Source organism: Mesoplodon bidens (genome assembly GCF_964165515.1).
Source record: "Mesoplodon bidens genome assembly, chromosome: 15".
Taxonomy (NCBI): domain Eukaryota; kingdom Metazoa; phylum Chordata; class Mammalia; order Artiodactyla; family Ziphiidae; genus Mesoplodon; species Mesoplodon bidens.
Genome location: NC_138171.1, coordinates 24,844,509 through 24,864,118, shown reverse-complemented (window position 1 = coordinate 24,864,118; position 19,610 = coordinate 24,844,509). Strand labels below are relative to the sequence as shown.

Here is a 19,610-nt window from a genome sequence, read left to right as displayed (position 1 = left end):
TGGTTTTTGTCCTCTATTCTATTGATCTGATATATTACATTAATTGATTTCTGGATATTTATCCAACTTTGCAGTCTTGGCATAAGTTCCACTTGGTCATGGAATGTTACTGAATTCTCAGTTTGCTTGTATTTTGTTGACGATTTTTGCCTCTGTTTTCAATATAAGAGATTAACCAACTGTGTACAAGGGATCCAATTTCTCCACATCCTTGCCAACACTTTTAGTTTTTTTGTTTTTTGTTTTTTTGTTTTTGCGGTACACGGGCCTCTCACTGTTGCGGCCTCTCCCGTTGCGGAGCACAGGCTCCAGACGCGCAGGCTCAGCGGCCATGGCTCACGGGCCCAGACACTCCACGGCATGTGGGATCTTCCCGGACCGGGGCACGAACCCACGTCCCCTGCATCGGCAGGCGGACTCCTAACCATTGCGCCACCAGGGAAGCCCCCACAGGCTGTCTTTTTACTGTGTTGATTCTTTCCTTTTGCAGAGCAGAAACTTTTTAGTTTGGTGTAGCCCTGTTGTCTCTTTTGCTTTTGTTGCTTGTGCTTTTGGTGTAATATCCAATAAATCATTGCCAAGACCAATGTCACAAAGCTTTTCCCCTATATTTTCTTCTAGGAGTTTTACAGTGTCATCTCTTATGTTTTAGACTTTCATCCATTTTGAGTTGATTTTTGTTTATGGTGTAAGATAAGGATCCAATTTCATTCTTTTGCATGTGGATATTCAGTTTTCCCAGCACCACTTGTTGAAGAGATTATTCTTTCCCTATTGTGTGTTCTTGACAGCCTTGTTGAATATTAGTGGTCTGTGTATTTGTGGGTTTATTTCTGGGTGCTCTATATTCTGTTGCATTGCTCTATATGCCTATCTTTATGCCAGTACCATACTGTCTTAATTACTGTAGCTTTGTAATATTTTAAAAATCAGGTAGTGTGATATCTCAGTTTTGTTCTTCTTTCTTAACATTACTTTGGCTGTTTGGATCCGTTTGAATTTTAGGATTTTTTCTATTTAAAAAATTCCATTGGGATTTTAATAGGGATTGCATTGAATCTGTAGATCACTTTGGGTAGTTTGGACATTTTAACAATACTTTATCTTTCAATCCATGAATACAGCATGTCTTTCCGTTTATTTGTATATTTAATTTCTTTCAGCAATGTTTTGTAGTTTTTATCTCCTTTGTTAAGTTTATTCCTAAGTATCTTTTATTTTTGATGTTATTGTGAATGGGATTGTTTCTTAATTTATTTTTTCAGGTAGTTAATTGTTAGTGTATAGGAATGCAGCTAATTTTTCTGTGTTGATTTTGTATCTGGCAGGTTTGCTGTATTTTAAAAAATTAGTTGTTTTTTTTTTTTGCGGTATGCGGTCCTCTCACTGTTGTGGCCTCTCCCATTGCGGAGCGCAGGCTCCGGACGCGCAGGCTCAGCGGCCATGGCTCACGGGCCTAGCCGCTCCGCGGCATGTGGGATCTTCCCGGACCAGGGCATGAACCTGTGTCCCCTGCATCGGCAGGCATACTCTCAACCACTGCGCCACCAGGGAAGCCCATATTGTGTTTTTTGTGTGGAGTCTTTTTTTGAGGGGGGAGGGGTCGCACTGTGTGGCACGTGGTATCTTAGTTTCCCCACCAGGGATCCACCCCATGTACCCTGCAGTGGAAGTGTGGATTCTTTACCACTGGACTGCCAGGGAAGTCCCTGTGTGGAGGCTTTATTGAGTTTTTTATATATAAGATCATGTCATCTGGGGACAGATAATTTTCCTTCTTCCTTTCCAATTTGGGTGCCTTTTATTTCTTTTTTTTTTTTAATGTTTCATTCATTCATTCATTCATTCATTTATTGCTTTATTTATTTATTGCTTTATAACAAATTTAATCAGTTATACATATACATATGTTCCCATATCCCCTCCCTTTTGCGTCTCCCTCCCACCCTCCCTATCCCACCCCTCCAGGCGGTCACAAAGCACCGAGCTGATCTCCCTGTGCTATGCGGCTGCTTCCCACTAGCTATCTACCTTACGTTTGGTAGTGTATATATGTCCATGCCGCTCTTTCACTTTGTCACAGCTTACCCTTCCCCCTCCCCATATCCTCAAGTCCATTCTCTAGTAGGTCTGTGTCTGTATTCCTGTCTTACCTCTATGTTCTTCATGACATTTTTTTTTCTTAAATTCCATATATATGTGTCAGCATACAGTATTTGTCTTTCTCTTTCTGACTTACTTCACTCTGTATGACAGACTCTAGGTCCATCCACCTCATTACAAATAGCTCAATTTCATTTCTTTTTATGGCTGAGTAATATTCCATTGTATATATGTGCCACATCTTCTTTACCCATTCATCCGATGATGGACATTTAGGTTGTTTCCATCTCCGGGCTATTGTAAATAGGGCTGCTATGAACATTTTGGTACATGTCTCTTTTTGAATTATGGTTTTCTCAGGGTATATGCCCAGTAGTGGGATTGCTGGGTCACATGGTAGTTCTATTTGTAGTTTTTTAAGGAACCTCCATACCGTTCTCCATAGTGGCTGTACCAATTCACATTCCCACCAGCAGTGCAAGAGTGTTCCCTTTTTTCCACACCCTCTCCAGCATTTATTGTTTCTAGATTTTTTGATGATGGCCATTCTGACTGGTGTGAGATGATATCTCATTGTAGTTTTGATTTGCATTTCTCTGATGAGTAAAGATGTTGAGCATCCTTTCATGTGTTTGTTGGCAGTCTGTATATCTTCTGTGGAGAAATGTCTATTTAGGTCTTCTGCCCATTTTTGGATTGGGTTGTTTGTTTTTTTGTTATTGAGCTGCATGAGCTGCTTATAAATTTTGGAGATTAAATCCTTTGTCAGTTGCTTCATTGGCAAATATTTTCTCCCATTCTGAGGGTTGTCTTTTGGTCTTGTTTATGGTTTCCTTTGCTGTGCAAAAGCTTTTAAGTTTCATTAGGTCCCATGTGTTTATTTTTGTCTTTATTTCCATTTCTCTAGGAGGTGGGTCAAAAATGATCTTGCTGTGATTTATGTCATAGAGTGTTCTGCCTATGTTTTCCTCTAAGAGTTTGTGGGTGCCTTTTATTTCTTTTGCTTACCTTAATTGCTTTTGCTAGGACTTCCAGTACTGTGTTGACTAGAAGTGGTAAGAATGGGCATCCTGTCTTGTTCCTAGTATTAGAAGAAAAGGTTTCAGTTTTTCACCTTTGAGTGTGATGTTAGCTGTGGCCTTTTCATATGTAGCTTTCATTTTGTTGAGGTAATTTCCTTCTATTCCAAATCTGACAGTTTTTATCATGAAACAGTATTGAATTTTGTCAGATGCTCTTCTGCATCAGTTATGATGATCATGCGATTTTTACCCTTAATCTTTTAATGTGGTATAACACATTTATTATCTTTTTTTTAAAAAAATATTTTAGTCTTACTGGAGTATAGCTGGTTTACAGTGTTGTGTTAGTTTCAGGTGTACAGCAAAGTGATTCAGTTATACATATATTCATTCTTTTTTAGATTCTTTTCTCATATAGTTTATCACAGAATACTGAATAGAGTTCCCTGTGCTATATGGTACGTCCTTGTTGATCACATTAATTTTCGTGTGTTGACCCAGTCTTGCATCCCAGGGATTAATCCCACTTGGTCATGATGTATTAATCCTTTTAATGTGCTGTTGAATTCGGTTTGGCAGTATGGAAGCTGAACATTTTGAATGTTATCATGTAGCAACTCTGGAAATCATATTCTTTCCCAGTCTCATGGTTTCTTGTTGCTGCTTCCTGTGGTTGTCATTTGATTGTTTGGTGACTTTTCCAAACTAATTTTGTACAGTCCTGTATTCTTTGTCTTGTGTGGCCACTGAAGTCTGTTCTGTTAGGTTAGTGGTTTGACAGATAGCCTTTTCATTGATTGACTAATACAACATTGGTTTAGGGCTTCCCTGGTGGCGCAGCAGTTGAGAGTGTGCCTGCCGATGCAGGGGACAGGGGTTCGTGCCCCGGTCCGGGAGGATCCCACATGCCACGGAGCGGCTGGGCCTGTGAGCCATGGCCGCTGAGCCTGCGCGTCTGGAGCCTGTGCTCCGCAACGGGAGAGTCCACAACAGTGAGAGGCCCGCGTACCGCAAAAAAAAAAAAAACATTGGTTTATAACATTATACGTTTCATGTTTAAAAGATTATATTTTGACTTATGTATACAGTACAACATGCTCACCACCAAGAGTTTAGTTTCCATTCGTCACTGTACAGCTGACTCCCTTTATCCATATCACCCTTCCCCCACTTGCTGTCTGCTAACCACTACTCTCTTCTCTCTGTGTGCTTATTTTTGTTTGGTTTGGTTTGCACCACCCCCCCCCACCCTCCGCCATATGAGTGAAATCATGCAGTATATGTCTTTCTCTGTCTGACCTATTTCACTTAGCATAATATCCTCCAGGTCCATCCATGTTGTTGCAAATGGCAAGATTTCCTTTTTTTTTTTTTTTTAGTTAATTTACTTTTGGTTGCGTTGGGTCTTCGTTGCTGCGCATGGGCTTTCTCTAGTTGCGGCGAGCGGGGGCTACTCTTTGTTGCAGTGTGTGGTTTTCTCATTGCAGTGACTTCTCTTGTGGAGCACGGGCTCTAGGTGTGTGGGCCTCAGTAGTTGTGGCTCACAGGCTCTAGAGCGCAGGCTCAGTAGTTGTGGTGCATGGGCTTAGTTGCTCTGCGGCATGTGGGGTCTTCCTGGACCAGGGGTTGAACCCATGTCCCCTGCATTGGCAGGTGGATTCTTAACCACTGCACCACCAGGGAAGTCCCAAGATTTCCTTTATTTTTAAAAGAATTTTTTACGGCTGAGTAGTATTCCATTATATATATATTGCATCTTCTTCATCCATGGGTAGGCACTTGGGTTGTTTACATATCTTGGCTATTGTATATAGTGCTGGATTGAACATAGGTATGCATATATCTTTTCAAATTAGATGTTTTTGAATTCTTTGGATAAATACCTAGAAATGGCGTAGCTGGATCATACTGTTGTTCTATTCTTTTTTTTTTTTTTGCGGTACGAGGGCCTCGCACTGCCGTGGCCTCTCCCATTGCAGAGCACAGGCTCCGGACGCGCAGGCTCTGGACGCGCAGGCTCAGCGGCCATGGCTCACGGGCCATGTGGGATCCTCCCGGACCGGGGCACGAACCCGCATCCCCTGCATCGGCAGGCGGACTCTCAACCACTGCGCCACCAGGGAAGCCCCTGTCGTTCTATTCTTAATTTTTGAGAACTCTCCATACTGTTTTCCATAGTGGCTGCAGTAATTTACACTCCTATCAACAGTGTATGAGGATTCCCTTTTCTCTACATCCTCTCCAACACTTGTTATTTCTTGCCTTTTTGATAATAGTTATTCTAATGGTATGAGGTGATAACTCATTTGTGGTTTTGATTTGCATTTCCATAATACTTAGTGATGTTGAACATCTTTTCATGTCCCTGTTCGCTATCTGTATGTCTTTGGAAAAGGGTCTGTTCACCTCCTCTGCCCATTCTTAATCGGGTGGTTTATTTTTTGGTTGTTCTTTATGTATTTTGAATATTAACTCCTTATTGGATATGATTTGCAAATATCTTCTCTGAGTAGGTAGGTTGAATTTTCATTTTGTTGATGGTTTCCTTTGCTGTGCAGAAGCTTTTCAGTTTGATGTAGTCCCATTTGTTTATTTTTCCTTTTGTTTGCCTTGCCTGAGGAGACATATCTAGAAAGATTTTGCTAAGACTGATATGTGTTTTCTTCTAGGAGTTTTATGGTTTCAGGTCTTACATTCAAGTCCTTAATCCATTTTGAGTTGATGTTGTGTATGGTGTAAGATAGTGGTCTAGTTTCATTCTTTTGCATGTAACTGTCCAGTTTTCCCAGCATCATTTATTGAAGAGACTATACTTTCTCCACTGTATGTTCTTTGCTCTTGTTTTGTAAACTAATTGTCCATATATGTGTGTGTTTATTTCTGAATTCTCAATTCTGTTCCATTGATCTATGTCACTTTTTCTGCCAATACCATGCTGTTTTGATTACTATAGCTTTGTAATATAATTTGAAATCAGAGTGAATGATACTTCGAGCTTTGGGTTTTCCCTCCCCACTCAGGATTGCTTTGGCTATTTGGGGCCAGTTTTGTTGCTCCTTACAGATTTTAGGATTTTGTTGTTGTTGTTGTTCTATTTCTGTGAAAAATGTCATTGGGATTTTGATAGGGATTGCATTGATTCTGTAGATTGCTTTAGGTAATACGGACATTTAAAAATGTTAATTTTTCCAGAATACCTTTACATTTTTTTGTGTTGTCTTAAATTTCTTTCAAGAATGTCTTAAAGTTTTCACTGTACAGGTCTTTCACCTACTTGGTTGAATTTATCCCTAGGTATTCTTTTTGTTGCAATTGTAAATGAGATTTTTTTGTTAATTGTTTTCTGATGATTCATTGTTAGTGTATAGAACAGACTTGCATATTGATATTTTTACTCTGCAACTTAGTGTATTTGTTCATTTCTAACAGTTTTTTGGTGTGTTTTTTTTTTGCCGTACGCGGGCCTCTCACTGCTGTGGCCTCTCCTGTCGCGGAGCACAGGTTCAGCGGCCATGGCTCACGGGCCCAGCCGCTCAGCGGCATGTGGGATCTTCCCGGACCGGGGCACGAACCCGTGTCCCCTGCATCGGCAGGCGGACTCTCAACCACTGCACCACCAGGGAAGCCCTGGTGTTTTTTTTTCTAAATATATAAAAACATGTTATATTTATTTCTTCTCTGATTTTTATTAAATTGTAGGACACTTAACTGGTGTTGGAGAATTGCTTGTTGGTGTGGGGAACCTACTCACCACACTCACTCACATGTGGGAATTGGTGACTGGAACCTTTACACTGTTAAGAGAATGAAAAGAGAAGCCATAGGCTGTGAGAAGATATTTGCAAAACACATAAAGGACTTATATTTAAAATATACAAAGAACTCTTAAAATGTGACAGTAAGAAAACAAATAATAAATGAGCAGAATATCTGAACAGATATCTCACCAAACAGTGTACATAGATGGTAAATAAGCATATGAAAAGAGGCTCAACATCATACGTCATATGGGAATTACAAACTAGGCCAATGGTGAAACGTCATTGTACACCTGAGTCGAAAACTTATATGCACAAGGAACCTGAACATGAATACTTATAGCAGCTTTATTCATAATTGCCAAAAGCTGGAAGCAACTAACATATTCTTCAGTAAGCAAATGTATATACTGTGGAATAAACACACATGAAATATTACTCAGCAATTAAAAAAAAAAAGCTGCCAAGCTCTGAAAAGATATGGAGGAAACTTTAATCATACTGCTGAGTGAAAGAAGCCACTCCGAGGCTCTAAATTGTGTGATTCCACCTATCTGACATTCTGGAAGAGGCAAAATTATAGAAACAGTAAATAGATAAGTGGTTGCCAGAGGTTCTTAGTGAGGGAAGAGGGATGAGTAGGTGAAGCACGGGATTTTTAGGGTTGTGAGATTATTCTGTGTGATACTGTAATAGTGGATACATGGCAGTTATGTGTTTGTCAAAATCCATAGGACTGTATAAGGTTCACAAAGAGTGAACCTAAATATAAATTGTGGACATTAGTTAATTAAAAAAAAACAAAAACTGTGGAATATTCTAGACACTGATTAGCAAGGCAGACAAGGTTGCCTACCTTTGTGGACCCTTATAGTCAGTAAAAAATTTAATCAGAAAAATTTCAGTGGTGTGATAGAAAGTAATAGGATGGCTACATTAGATTGAGTAGTCGGGGAAGACCTCTCTAAGTATTTGAGTATTAACTTGAGACCTGAATATAAGATGTTAGCTATTTAAAGGTAAGAGGGAAAAACATTCCCAGCAGAGGGAACAGTTAGTGTAAAGCCTGTAAGTCTGGAATGACCTTAGTGTGTTTAAGAAATAGAAAGAAATCCAGATTTGCAGTGGGTAAGGGGGAGAATGATATGAGAAGTCAAGAGAGTAGGTCATGGATGGAATGTAGTGGGACTTCTGTTAGCCAGGGTGAGGAATTTGGATTCTATTTTAGGTGAGATAGGCAATTATTGGATGTTTAAGCAGAGTAGAGCATGATCTAACTTTCGTGTTTAAAAGAGTACCCTAGTTGCTGTGTGGAGAATGGGTGGTGGGAGGGAGAGGGAGCAGGTGCAGAAGCAGGGAGACCAATTTAGTGACTTGTAGTAATTTGTTGACAGGGAAGGGATAGGTGTTTGTGGCTTGGACTAAGATGGTTAAGAAGAGGAGAAAAATAAGCATATATTTTAAGGTATGTAGCAGGGTATATTTTGCAGGTAGTATCTTTAGAACTTGGTAATGAGGGAAAGATAATGCCCACAGCTTTGGCTTGTGCAGCTGGATGGATGATGGTGCTATTGAGGCCAGGGAGAGTTTCAGTTTAGTCTTTTTTTTTTTTTTTTTTTTTTTTTTTGGCTGTGGTGGGTCTTTGTTGCTACGTGCGGGCTTTCTCTAGTTGCGTCGAGCAGGGGCTACTCTTCATTGCAGTGCATGGGTTCTAGGCGTGTGAGCTTCAGTAGTTGTGGCACACAGGCTCAGTAGTTGTGGTGCAGGGGCTTAGTTGCTTCATGGCATGTGGGATCTTCCTGGACCAGTGCCCGAACCCGTGTCCTGTGCATTGGCAGGTGGGTTCTTAACCACTGCGCCACCAGAGAAGTCTCCTCAATTTAGTCATTTTAACCATGCAGGCAGTTATAAATAATGGTTAGACCTAAGAGTCTGGAGCTCAGGGGAGAAGATGGGACTTGAAGTGTAGATTCTCAGTCTACTCTGTCTTGCCTGTTTTTCAAACTGTACAAGTAGGCTACACATTTTCTTTTTAAAAACTCAAGCAAAACATACAAAACCAAAGTTCCCCATGACCACCTCCTTTAGTACACAGACCCTCTCCCCTTCTCCACAAAGATAACCACTATAAACAGTTAGGGATGTATACTTTTTCTGCTTTTGTTTATAAGTATATTTACCTACAAGAATATATACTTTGTTTTTGTTTGAAAAAATAACATCACATTATATATATTCTGTAACTTAAAAAAATGTTCTTGGAATCATTCCATTTCAGTCATTAGTAAGTTTTGATAGCTGCATAGTAGTCTGTGGTATGAATATGTTATTTATTTAACTGGTTGCCAATTGATACTTAGGTTTCTATAGTTTGTCTTTACAAATGGTATATTTTTGTTCTTAGGGATTTAAAATACTTAAGTAATTTTGATTATATAAAACTAATATGTATCAGTACATACATTATTTTTTAATATTAATTTATTTTATTAATTTGGCTGCATTGGGTCTTAGTTGCACAATCTTCATTGTGGCCTGCACTATCTTTTATTGTGGAGTGCAGGCTGTTCCTTGCGGCATACGAGCTCCTCAAGTTGTGGCACACAGGCTCTGTAATTGTGGCACATGGGGCTCTCTAGTTGTGTGGGCTCAGTAGTTGTGGCTCTCGGGCTCTCCAGTTGTGGCACGCAGGGTCTAGAGCTCACAGGCTTAGTTGCCCTGTGGCACGTGGGATCTTAGTTCCCCGACTAGGGATCGAGCCCGCGCCCCCTGCATTGCAATCACGATGTCCTAACCACTGGACCACCAGGGAACAGAAGCCTAATTTTGCCTTATTGTATTTGTATATTTCTTACATGGGACCTGGCAAATAGTGAGTGCTGAGTAAATTTTGCTTGAGTTTAATCTTTACTTTGACCCACTCAAAATATTCTTAAAATTTTTATCAAGTCCCCGAAAACCTAAGAACAGGTTATTTTAAAAACATATTTAGGGGGGCCTCCCTGGTGGCGCAGTGGTTGAGAGTCCGCCTGCCGATGCAGGGGATACGGGTTCGTGCCCCGGTCTGGGAGGATCCCATGTGCCGCGGAGCGGCTGGGCCCGTGAGCCATGGCCGCTGGGCCTGCGCGTCCGGAGCCTGTGCTCCGCAACGGGAGAGGCCACAACAGTGAGAGGCCCGCATACCGCAAAAAGAGAAAAAAAAAAAAAAAAAAAAAAAAAACATATTTAGGGACTTCCTTGGTGGTGCAGTGGTTAAGAATCCGCCTGCCAATGCAGGGGGCACAGGTTTGAGCCCTGGTCTGGGAAGATCCCACATGCCGCAGAGGAACTAAGCCTTTGCCACAACTACTGAGCCTGTACTCTGGAGCCCACGAGCCCATGCACCTAGAGCCCATGCTCCGCAACCAGAGTAGCCACCACAGTGAGAAGCCCGCGCACCGCAATGAAGAGTAGCCCCCGCTCGCCACAACCAGAGAAAGCCTGTGCACAACAACAAAGACTCAATGCAGCCATAAATAAACAAATAAATTCAAAGAGTATTAATAATAAACATTCACAGAGCATTTTTTTCCCCACATATATAATCATTCAGTCTTACAAAAGCCCTGTGAGTTAGAGGTGGTATTATCCCCATTTCTCTGACAGGAAACTGGGACCTAGAGAGCTTATATAACTCAAATAGTATCATATAGTAAGTGTTGTAGCCAGGAATCAAACCCAAGTGTTCTGACTTTGTTATAAAATCTTCTTTATTGTATACGAATCATGCCCTTTCCACAGGGGGATTAACTCTTCCATGATTATGGGCTGAAGAAGATATGTTAGAGGTGTTCATTTAGTATAATTCAGTAGCCACAGGCCCTGTTTTGGGCTTCTGGGTTTCATCAGTGAACAAAGCAAAAAGATCCCCCATTCACATGGAGTTTATATTCTAGCTTAGAGAGTCAAAACCAATAAACATAATTACCAAGTAAATTACTTAGTATGTCAGAAGGCCACATAGTTTATAGGAGAAGAAAATGATCATCATAAGTGGAGCAGACTGTTAATATTGTGAAGAAGACAAGTAGAATGAACGTCTAAAGGCAAGAATGTGCTGGCATATTTCAAGAATAATAGGGAACTAGGTGCCTGAGTAGGGGAGGAGAGTAGCAGGGAAATAAGATCAGGAAGTAGGGAGCAGTGGAAGCATGTATCATATAGGGTCTTTCAGGATTCAGGCTTTTACTCTGAGTAAAATGGGAAGGTTCTGAAAGGTTTTTAACATTTTAAAAGAATCATCCAGGTTGTGTTAAGAATAGGTACTAAGGCTAGACAAGGGTGGAAAAAGGGAGACCTTTTAGGTTAATCTAGGAGAGGGGCATAATTTAGGAAAAAGATGGCTGTCAGAGGTGGGTCTGAACAGATTGGTGGTAGAGGTGGTGAGAAATGGCTAGACTCTAGATATATTTTGCAAATAGAGACATCAGAATTTGCCAGCGGGTTGGAAAGGAAATATAAAAGAAAGGAGTCAAGGATGACTCCAAGGTTTTTGGCTTGAGCTGCTGAAAGAATGAAATTGCCATCAACTGAGATAGTTTACAGAGAACATCGGGAGTTCCATTTTGGATCTGTTACGTTCGGAGTGTCTTTTAGATACCCAAGTGAAGTTGTTTAGAATTCAGGAGTGAAGTCTGGAATAGAAATATAAAGTTGGGACTTGTTGATATGTAGATGATATTTAAAGCCATAACAGTAGATGATCTCCTTGAGGAAATGAGTATGGAGAGTTGAGAGAAGAGGGAACCAAGAACTGAGCCCTAGGACTTTCCAGTATTAAGAGGGTGGAGAGAAGAGAAAGAATCATCAAAGGAATCTAAGAAGGAACAATCAGTAATGTAGGACATAAACCTAGAGAATGTGTCTTGGGAACTAAAAGGAAGAAAAACCATGGAAGAAGGAATGATCAACCATGTCAGATTTTGCTGATGGTTAATGCAGGATGGATACGAGAATTGAAAATTATATTTAGCAATGTGAAGGCCACTAGTTATTGTGTGGCCTTCAGTGGGACATGGAAATGGCCTGGCTAGCACTATTTACATATTTTTCAAGTGGGAATTTTTGATGTTTATAGTGTTTCCTTGGCCCTGTTCAGGTTTGCCGTCCTGTTGGTGTTATGTCTGACAGTGGATCACAACTTGGTTCAATGGGTAGCCTGACCATGAAATCACAACTTCAGATAACTGGTAAGTCTTAAAAAGATCTACTGCTTTATTTCCCCCCAACCCCCAAGATAAAAAGAAAAAAATCTTAAAATCTTTAGTGGCTGTGATGTATCAGGTTCTGAATGAATGAATGAACATAATGTTTAGATATGTAAAAATTACATTCTGATTTCAGGATATTCTTGGGTATAGTATAGGATTTGGGTTTGTTTTTTCCATTAAACATGCTTTGGCAATTGCTATTGTTTTCTGTTTTCATTTGGATTTTATTAGCTTTGTTGAGATAATTCACATACCATACAGTTTACCCTTTTAGAAGTCAATGATTGTTAGTACATTCTCTTGGTTGTTGTGCAACCAACACCAGTCAATTTTAGAACATTTTCACCACTGCAGAAAGAAACCCCTGCCTCATATTCCCCAACCACCTTCAGCCCTAGCTAACTATTTTTGTCTCTATAGCTTTGCCTGTTTTGGATCTCTCATATATATAGTCATAAAATGTGTGGCCTTTGTCTCTGACTTTTTTCACTTATCATAATAATGTTTTCAAGGTTCAGCCGTGTTGTAGCATGTATTAGTATCTAATTTCTTTTTATTGCCAAATACTATTCCATGTGTGGACATACTTTATCCATTTATCAGTTGATGGATGTTCGGGTTGGTTCCACTTTTTGGCGATTATGAATAATGCTATGAACGTTTGTATGTAAGTTTTTGTGAAGATGTATGTTTTCAGTTTTCTTGAGTATATACCTTCTACTTTCTTGAGTAGAATCACTGGGTCATGTAATATCCGTGTTTAGCTTTGTGAGGCGTTCCAAATTATTTTTCAAAGCATCCACACCACTTTATATTCCCACCAGTCATGTATGAGGGTTACAATTTTGTAAGCATCCTTGCAATGCTTATCTTTTTGATTAGACACATCCTAATGGATGTGAGCCATCTCATATGGGTTTGAGTTGCATTTCTCTGATGGTTAAATGATGATGAGCATCTTTTCATGTGCTTATTGGCCATTTGTATATGTTTTTTGGAGAAATGCCTATTAAATTTTTTGGTTGCTATTGATACTTTCCTAATATCTCTTTGTTTCTTCCTCTAACCATACTAATCAAGTGTATCACTTTCAGATGAATGTTCTTAAAATGCCTCCTGATTTGTTCATTCCTGCTCAGAAACCTTCAGTGCTTCTCCTTGGCTGTGGTATTGAATTTCTTTAAAACTGGGCTAAGACCTTTTACAGGCTCCATATGATCTCTTTGTAGGTCTTTATATATCAATAGAAGCTACTTGCACTAGCCAAAGTGAGGCACTGGATTTTCTTCAGACATGCATGTGTCTATCACACAATGGAACCCTAGTCTCTCTCCCTTTAATTTAATGGCATTTATTGATTATTTTAGTTTTTACTATACCTGGCTTATATCCACTTCTAGGTTATGAATATGAGGTCATAAACTGTATCATTATTGTCCTCCTCAAAACCTAAAAGTGATTGAGTTATATAAAAGTAACACTTTAAGTTGAAAGCATGTTAGAATTTATTCTTGGGAATCCTTTCACTAACTCCAGTCTCTTTCCTTAGCAATGTCTGATTCTCAGTGAGAGATATTAATATTTCTTTGCTAAAGCCAGATTCTAATTGTTTCTCCCCTCCCCATTCTCAAGCTAGTCTTATAGCTGATTTACATTGGGCCAGGCTTCTTAAGACTTCTTTTTTGGGGCAGCTTATTGTTAAAACCTTTGATTTAAAGAATTTCTGATAGATTGTTTCAACTTTTCAGGTTACATAAGTAACATACATGCTTTTTATTTTTAAAAGCTGAGTAAAATAGTAAAGTGAGGAGTTCTTATTTATCATCTCAATCCCCAGATAAATAGGTTTATATTCCTTTAGACTTTTCTTTGCATAAACTGGCTATCTTATTTGCTATCATTACTGTCATAGTAAGAAAAACATTTAATGCCTAAATGCATTATGTCCTCAAGAAGACATAATTCTTAGCCATTTATAAGCTTTTAATCTTGGGTCTAAAAATCCTGAGCATGTACAAGTATAGGGCAAAAACATTTTAACAAAAACAAACACCATGAATTATGGATAAAAGCTATTTACGTATTTAGCAAAAATATCATTAGATATGGGACAAATGAAGAACATCAGATAATGAACAATAAAGTGCCAAGTTGACTAGAGTCAAGTGTCCTTCATAATTCATTGTTTACTTCTTTGCTTTTGGTGCTAGAAACCTCAGAACTAAGTTTTTTTTTGCACAAATCCCCTTAATTGACATTGTATTTTATAGTCTGTGTTAATGGATTAGCATAGTTTTTTTTTTTTTTTTTTGGTAAGCTCTTCAACATCTTCCAAAATTCAAGGAAGGCATAAATATGCAAGTGTTAAGTATAAAAGCCATGGCATATGGTAATGGTGAGAAGAGATAATGACTTTGGTCAGGAAAGAGAGATCAGTATTTGACTAGAGTTACTGTGAAAGGAGGTAGTGCTTGAAGCATTGCTACTATTTCAAAGTAGAGGACTTCCCTGGTGGCACAGTGGTTAAGAATCTGCCTGCGAATGCAGGGGACACAGGTTCGATCCCTGGTCTGGGAAGATCCCGCATGCTGCAGAGCAACTAAGCCCGTTTGCCACAGCTACTGAGCCTGCGCTCTAGAGCCCGTGAGCCACAACTACTGAGCCTGTGTGCCACAACTACTGAATCCCGTGCGCCTAGAGTCCGTGCTCTGCAACAAGAGAAGCCACCGCAATGAGAAGCCTGTGCACTGGAGGAAAGAGTCGCCCCCACTTGCTGCAACTAGAGTAAGCCCATGCGCAGCAACGAACACCCAACACAGCCAAAAATAAGCAAATAAATAAATAAATAAATTTATTTTTAAAAAAAAAGTAGATAGGTAGGGACTTCCCTGGAGGTCCAGTGGTTGAGACTGTGCTCCCAATGCAGGGGGCACGGGTTCGATCCCTGGTTGGGGAACTAAGATCCCACATGCCGCCTGGCATGGGCAAAAAAAAAGTAGAAAGGTAGAAAAGGATCTTTCAGGAACGAACATGACAGAGCAAATGATGTGAAGGAGGGAAATGCCAAGACTTCCCTTGATGTCCCTAAAAGCGACTGCTGCAGAGCAGGGACCCATGAGAATTAATGAGAGTGGATCATCTCCTTCAGGTGTGTCAAGGCTACAAAAAAAAAAAAAAAATTGCTAAGGGAGATGGGAAGTAACCAGAGTTTTTAACAAAGAGCAGACAGCTGGATTTGTGTTTTAAAAGTCGGTGTAGGGGGCTTCTCTGGCGGCGCAGTGGTTGAGAGTCCGCCTGCCGATGCAGGGGATACAGGTTCGTGCCCCGGTCCGGGGAGATCCCACATGCCGCGGAGTGGCTGGGCCCGTGAGCCATGGCCGCTGAGCCTGCACGTCTGGAGCCTGTGCTCCGCAACGGGAGAGGCCACAACAGTGAGAGGCCCGAGTACCGCCAAAAAAAAAAAAAAAAAAAAGTCAGTGTAGGGACTTCCCTGGTGGCGCAGTGCTTAAGAATCTGCCTGCCAATGCCGGGGACACAGGTTCAAGCCCTGGTCCGGGAAGATCCCACATGCTGTGGAACAACTAAGCCCTTGTGACTGGAACCTGTGCTCCACAGCAAGAGAAGCCACCGCAATGAGAAGCGCACGCACTGCAATGAAGAGTAGCCCCCGCTCACCACAACTAGAGAAAGCCTGCACACAGCAACAAAGACCCAACGCAGCCATAAATAAATAAATAAATAAATAAACTTCTTTTAAAAGTTGGTGTAAAAGACTCATAGGGAAATTTAGGGTCAAAAATTAAAATGTTACTCTGTGGTTCTGCTCAAATTTATTTCTTGAACTCTTTCATACGTACATTACACAATTACACACATGTATGCATACATTATTTGTTTACAATGTATGTTTGTATGTTTGCCAATTGCTGTCCCTTACCAGATGAGGGCAAGTAGAAAATTTATTTCAGAGAAATGACATGTATTATAAGTTGTAGCAAAACTAGAGTTTTAAAATATTAAATGATAGTACTGTTGATAAATGGATTGTTTAGAGAACTTGATGTGTGTATGTGTGTTTTTTTTTAATTTATTATTTTTATTTTTGGCTGCATTGGGTCTTCATTGCTGTGCGTGGGCTTTCTCTAGTTGTGGCAAGCAGGGGGTACTCTTTGTTGAGGTGCATGGGCTTCTCATTGCGATGGCTTCTCTTGTTGTGGAGCACGGGCTCTAGGCGCGCGGGCTTAAGTAGTTGTGGCATGCGGGCTCAGTAGTTGTGGTGCACGGGTTTAGTTGCTCTGTGGCTTGTGGGATCTTCCCAGACCAGGGTGCGAACCCGTGTCCCCTGCATTGGCAGGTGGATTCTTAACCACTGCGCCACGAGGGAAGTCCCAGGTTCCACTGATTTTTACTCTTGCATTTTCTGGATCATTCTTTATTCTTTGTCTCCAATTCCATGGTCTGGATCCTTTACTTTGGACATAAGTCTGTTTTCTTACATCCTTCCCTGTCTTTAGCCATTTCCTGTTTAATTATGTTCTGTACATAACTTCAGCTATTATACTGAGCTTATCTGTGTTTTGATGCTTGCTGTATGCTAACATTATACTTACGTGGGCAAAATAAATTCTTTGGTATTTCCTAGAAATTTCTTAGTCTCGGTCCTTACTCAAAACTCATCATTTGAGGAAGAGAAACCATCTTATTTTAGTTATTACAAATTGAAATTAAACATTACTGCATTTCCCCAAATTTACTAGAACACCGTATATTTAGCTCCCAATGCTTAGAGACCAGGAGAGCCCTTCACACTTTAAAGTCAAAAGTTTATATCCAGTTCTGCCCAGCCAAGACATAGTTCTGCTACAGAGACCTCATGTAGCTTCTCATGACTTCTGAGCACAGAGATAGCACTTGCTTTAACTGGTTTTATCTCTTATCAGTTCATCATACTGCTAATCATACCTGGTCTCAGCACCCCTGTTTGTTTTACCTTGTTCATTATAGCCTCCTGATTCACAAAATAAATTGGATAAGCTAAGGATTTACTTTTACTTTATATTTAAATTGTCAAGATTTTAATTTTGTATTGGAGAGATAGGATGAAGAATCAGTCGGGTGAAAATGTTGACCTTCAGAACAGAAGGATCAGAAGAACATTAATAAATACCATGAAATCATATGCAATAGATTGTGTGTGTGTGTGTGTGTGTGTGTGTGTGTGTGTGTGTAAGTAACTATAAAGCAGGGCAACTTATTTTCTACCATGGCTAATCATTTGGTTCAACAAATGTATTAAACGCCTGTCAGGTTTAAATCACTAAGTGCTATACGAGTTATAAAGACTGGCTATAACCTTGCCATGAAGGGGATTGCAGGGTGAGTTAAACAAGTAAGAACTGATAAACTTACTAAGAGCTAAGACAGAATAGAAAGCTGTAGGAACCATATATAAATAGGAAAATCCTGTGGGGGCATAGAACAGGAACAGTTTGACTTACTAGGTTTAAAGAACCATCCGGTCAAAGAGAAGGGGGTATTTGTCTCTCAAGAAGTAGGATTTTATTGGGTGAAAAGAAAGAAGGATCATTATGAGTGGAGGGGGTAGCACGTATGAGGCATGAAAGTACTAGGCCCTTGGGAGGGACAGCAAACAGCTAAGAGTGGTTAGACTACCAGGGGCCTGGGTGGAGTTTGGTATAGGAAGAGGCTGTAAACGTACAGAGTAAGCAATGTAAAATGCCCCAGAAGAGTTTAAACTTCATTTTGCAGGCATTAGCAAATCATTGAAAAGTATTGACATCACATCTGTTCTAGGAAGATAATTCTGGTAGCTGTGAGAGATTGCATTAGAGAAGTGAGAGTAAAAACAGGCAGTTGTTAGAGGCCTCTTGGAGTAGCCCAGGTGACAGATGATATTGACATTTTTCTGATTCCTTTTCTTCCAGTTTACAATTTATAGTTTTTAAATTCCTTTAATTTACTATGGGAATTTAAATTTTAGGAAGTAGTACATTGATCTGTTTTATAATATTAGGACTGTAATGAAAGTTTTATGCAATATAAGCTTTGAGATTTGAACACTTAAATAATTTCTCCGGTCCAGGCTTTGCCGTGACCCTTGGGTAAACTTTTAAATTTTGTTGAGCTTGTTTTTTTTTTTATGTATAAAAATTAAGATGATAATACCTATCTCACAGAATAGTTGTATCGAAATGACAGTCTTTAAGTGCCAGACATAGTAAACACTAACAGTTGGTGCTGGTTTCCCTGACTCTTTTTATTTTCCCATTTAAAGTTTCCTAAAATGGCTCTAGTGGGGTTGGGTGGGATTACTTGGCAAAATAGCTTTCAAAAGTTTGAATCCTAAAAAGCCACTAAGGGCAGGTCATTTCCTCCCTGTCAGGCCTGCACTGCTCTTTGTTCTAGGTTTAATCAGTTTTAGAGAATCACAAGAGCCCCTGAAATAAAATGAGCTTATGCATGAGTGTGTGGGCTGTTTTACCTTTTCTCAGACCAGAAATGTATTAAAAATAGGGATTTTATATTTTTCTTTGGCAATCCTGTGATTAAATTAGGCTTTGTATTAAGTGGTAGGGCTTTATAGTACATATTAATCAGAGATAGGTCTGATCCCCACTTGAGTATTTTCTGTTCTGAAAGACATTTTACTTAGTGTTTCTACCTAGATGTCTCATGAGCATCTCAAATTTTATATATTCTTTATAATACGCTTGATTTCCTGCCCATTCTTCCCTCCTCAACTTGTGCTTTCCCAGATCTTTTCCATCTTATTAAATGATACCACCTTCTATCCAGTTATTCATGCCAGAAACCTGGGAGTTATCCTTGCTTCTTTCCCCTAACTCACTCATGAAATCTAATCCTGTTGGTTCTCCTTAGAAAATGCTTATTCCTCCCCATATCCATGTTTACCACCCTAGTCCATACTACTGTCGTTTCTTAATTAGATGGCTCTAGCAGCCTCTTAAGCATAAAAGGACAAAAGTATTTGATAAACATGAAGTTGGGAGATTCAGGGCCGCCACCTGGGACCGTGCCTGCTAGGGTACCCAGACTGTCTATGTGTTGGTCTGTATATTGAGCTTCTTGGGTAGCTGCTATATAAACTTTTCTAGCAACTCACAAGGGCCCATTAGTCTTGAAGGGCACTGGCATTCTCTGAACTTTGCTGTTGGAGTATATATCCAGGTGGTAGAATATTTCCTTGGCTGTGATCATCTCATTTATAGGGGACCAGTGAGTTGTCTCCTGTGGGAACCAGGGGGTGCTCTACTAGATTTGAATCTACTCTTCGTACCTTCCACACAGTGCTAGGACAAGGCTATTTCATGGCAAAAGTGACTAACTCAAGGGTGAAGGCCAAGGATGTAAGAAGCTCTTGCTAAGATAGCGAGAGATAAATGAGATGCTAAAAATAATTTTAGTTTGTAACTCTTCTTTCATTGGCTTTCTAGCAT

The 19,610-nt window shown here is 40.0% G+C and overlaps 2 protein-coding genes across 3 annotated transcripts in view; one reads left to right on the top strand and one right to left on the bottom strand.

The window, feature by feature from the left end:
- Window positions 1-19,610, bottom strand: part of PIGU (phosphatidylinositol glycan anchor biosynthesis class U) — a 577,582-nt gene that overhangs the window by 340,508 nt on the left and 217,464 nt on the right. The gene's annotated exons all lie outside the window — the stretch shown is intronic.
- ITCH (itchy E3 ubiquitin protein ligase) overlaps window positions 1-19,610 on the top strand; it is a 125,185-nt gene that overhangs the window by 35,248 nt on the left and 70,327 nt on the right. For both annotated transcript variants that reach the window (XM_081256794.1, XM_081256795.1), the window contains one exon: window positions 12,021-12,111. In XM_081256794.1, the coding sequence (XP_081112920.1) occupies window positions 12,021-12,111 (91 nt within the window). The remainder of the gene's footprint in view (window positions 1-12,020; window positions 12,112-19,610) is intronic.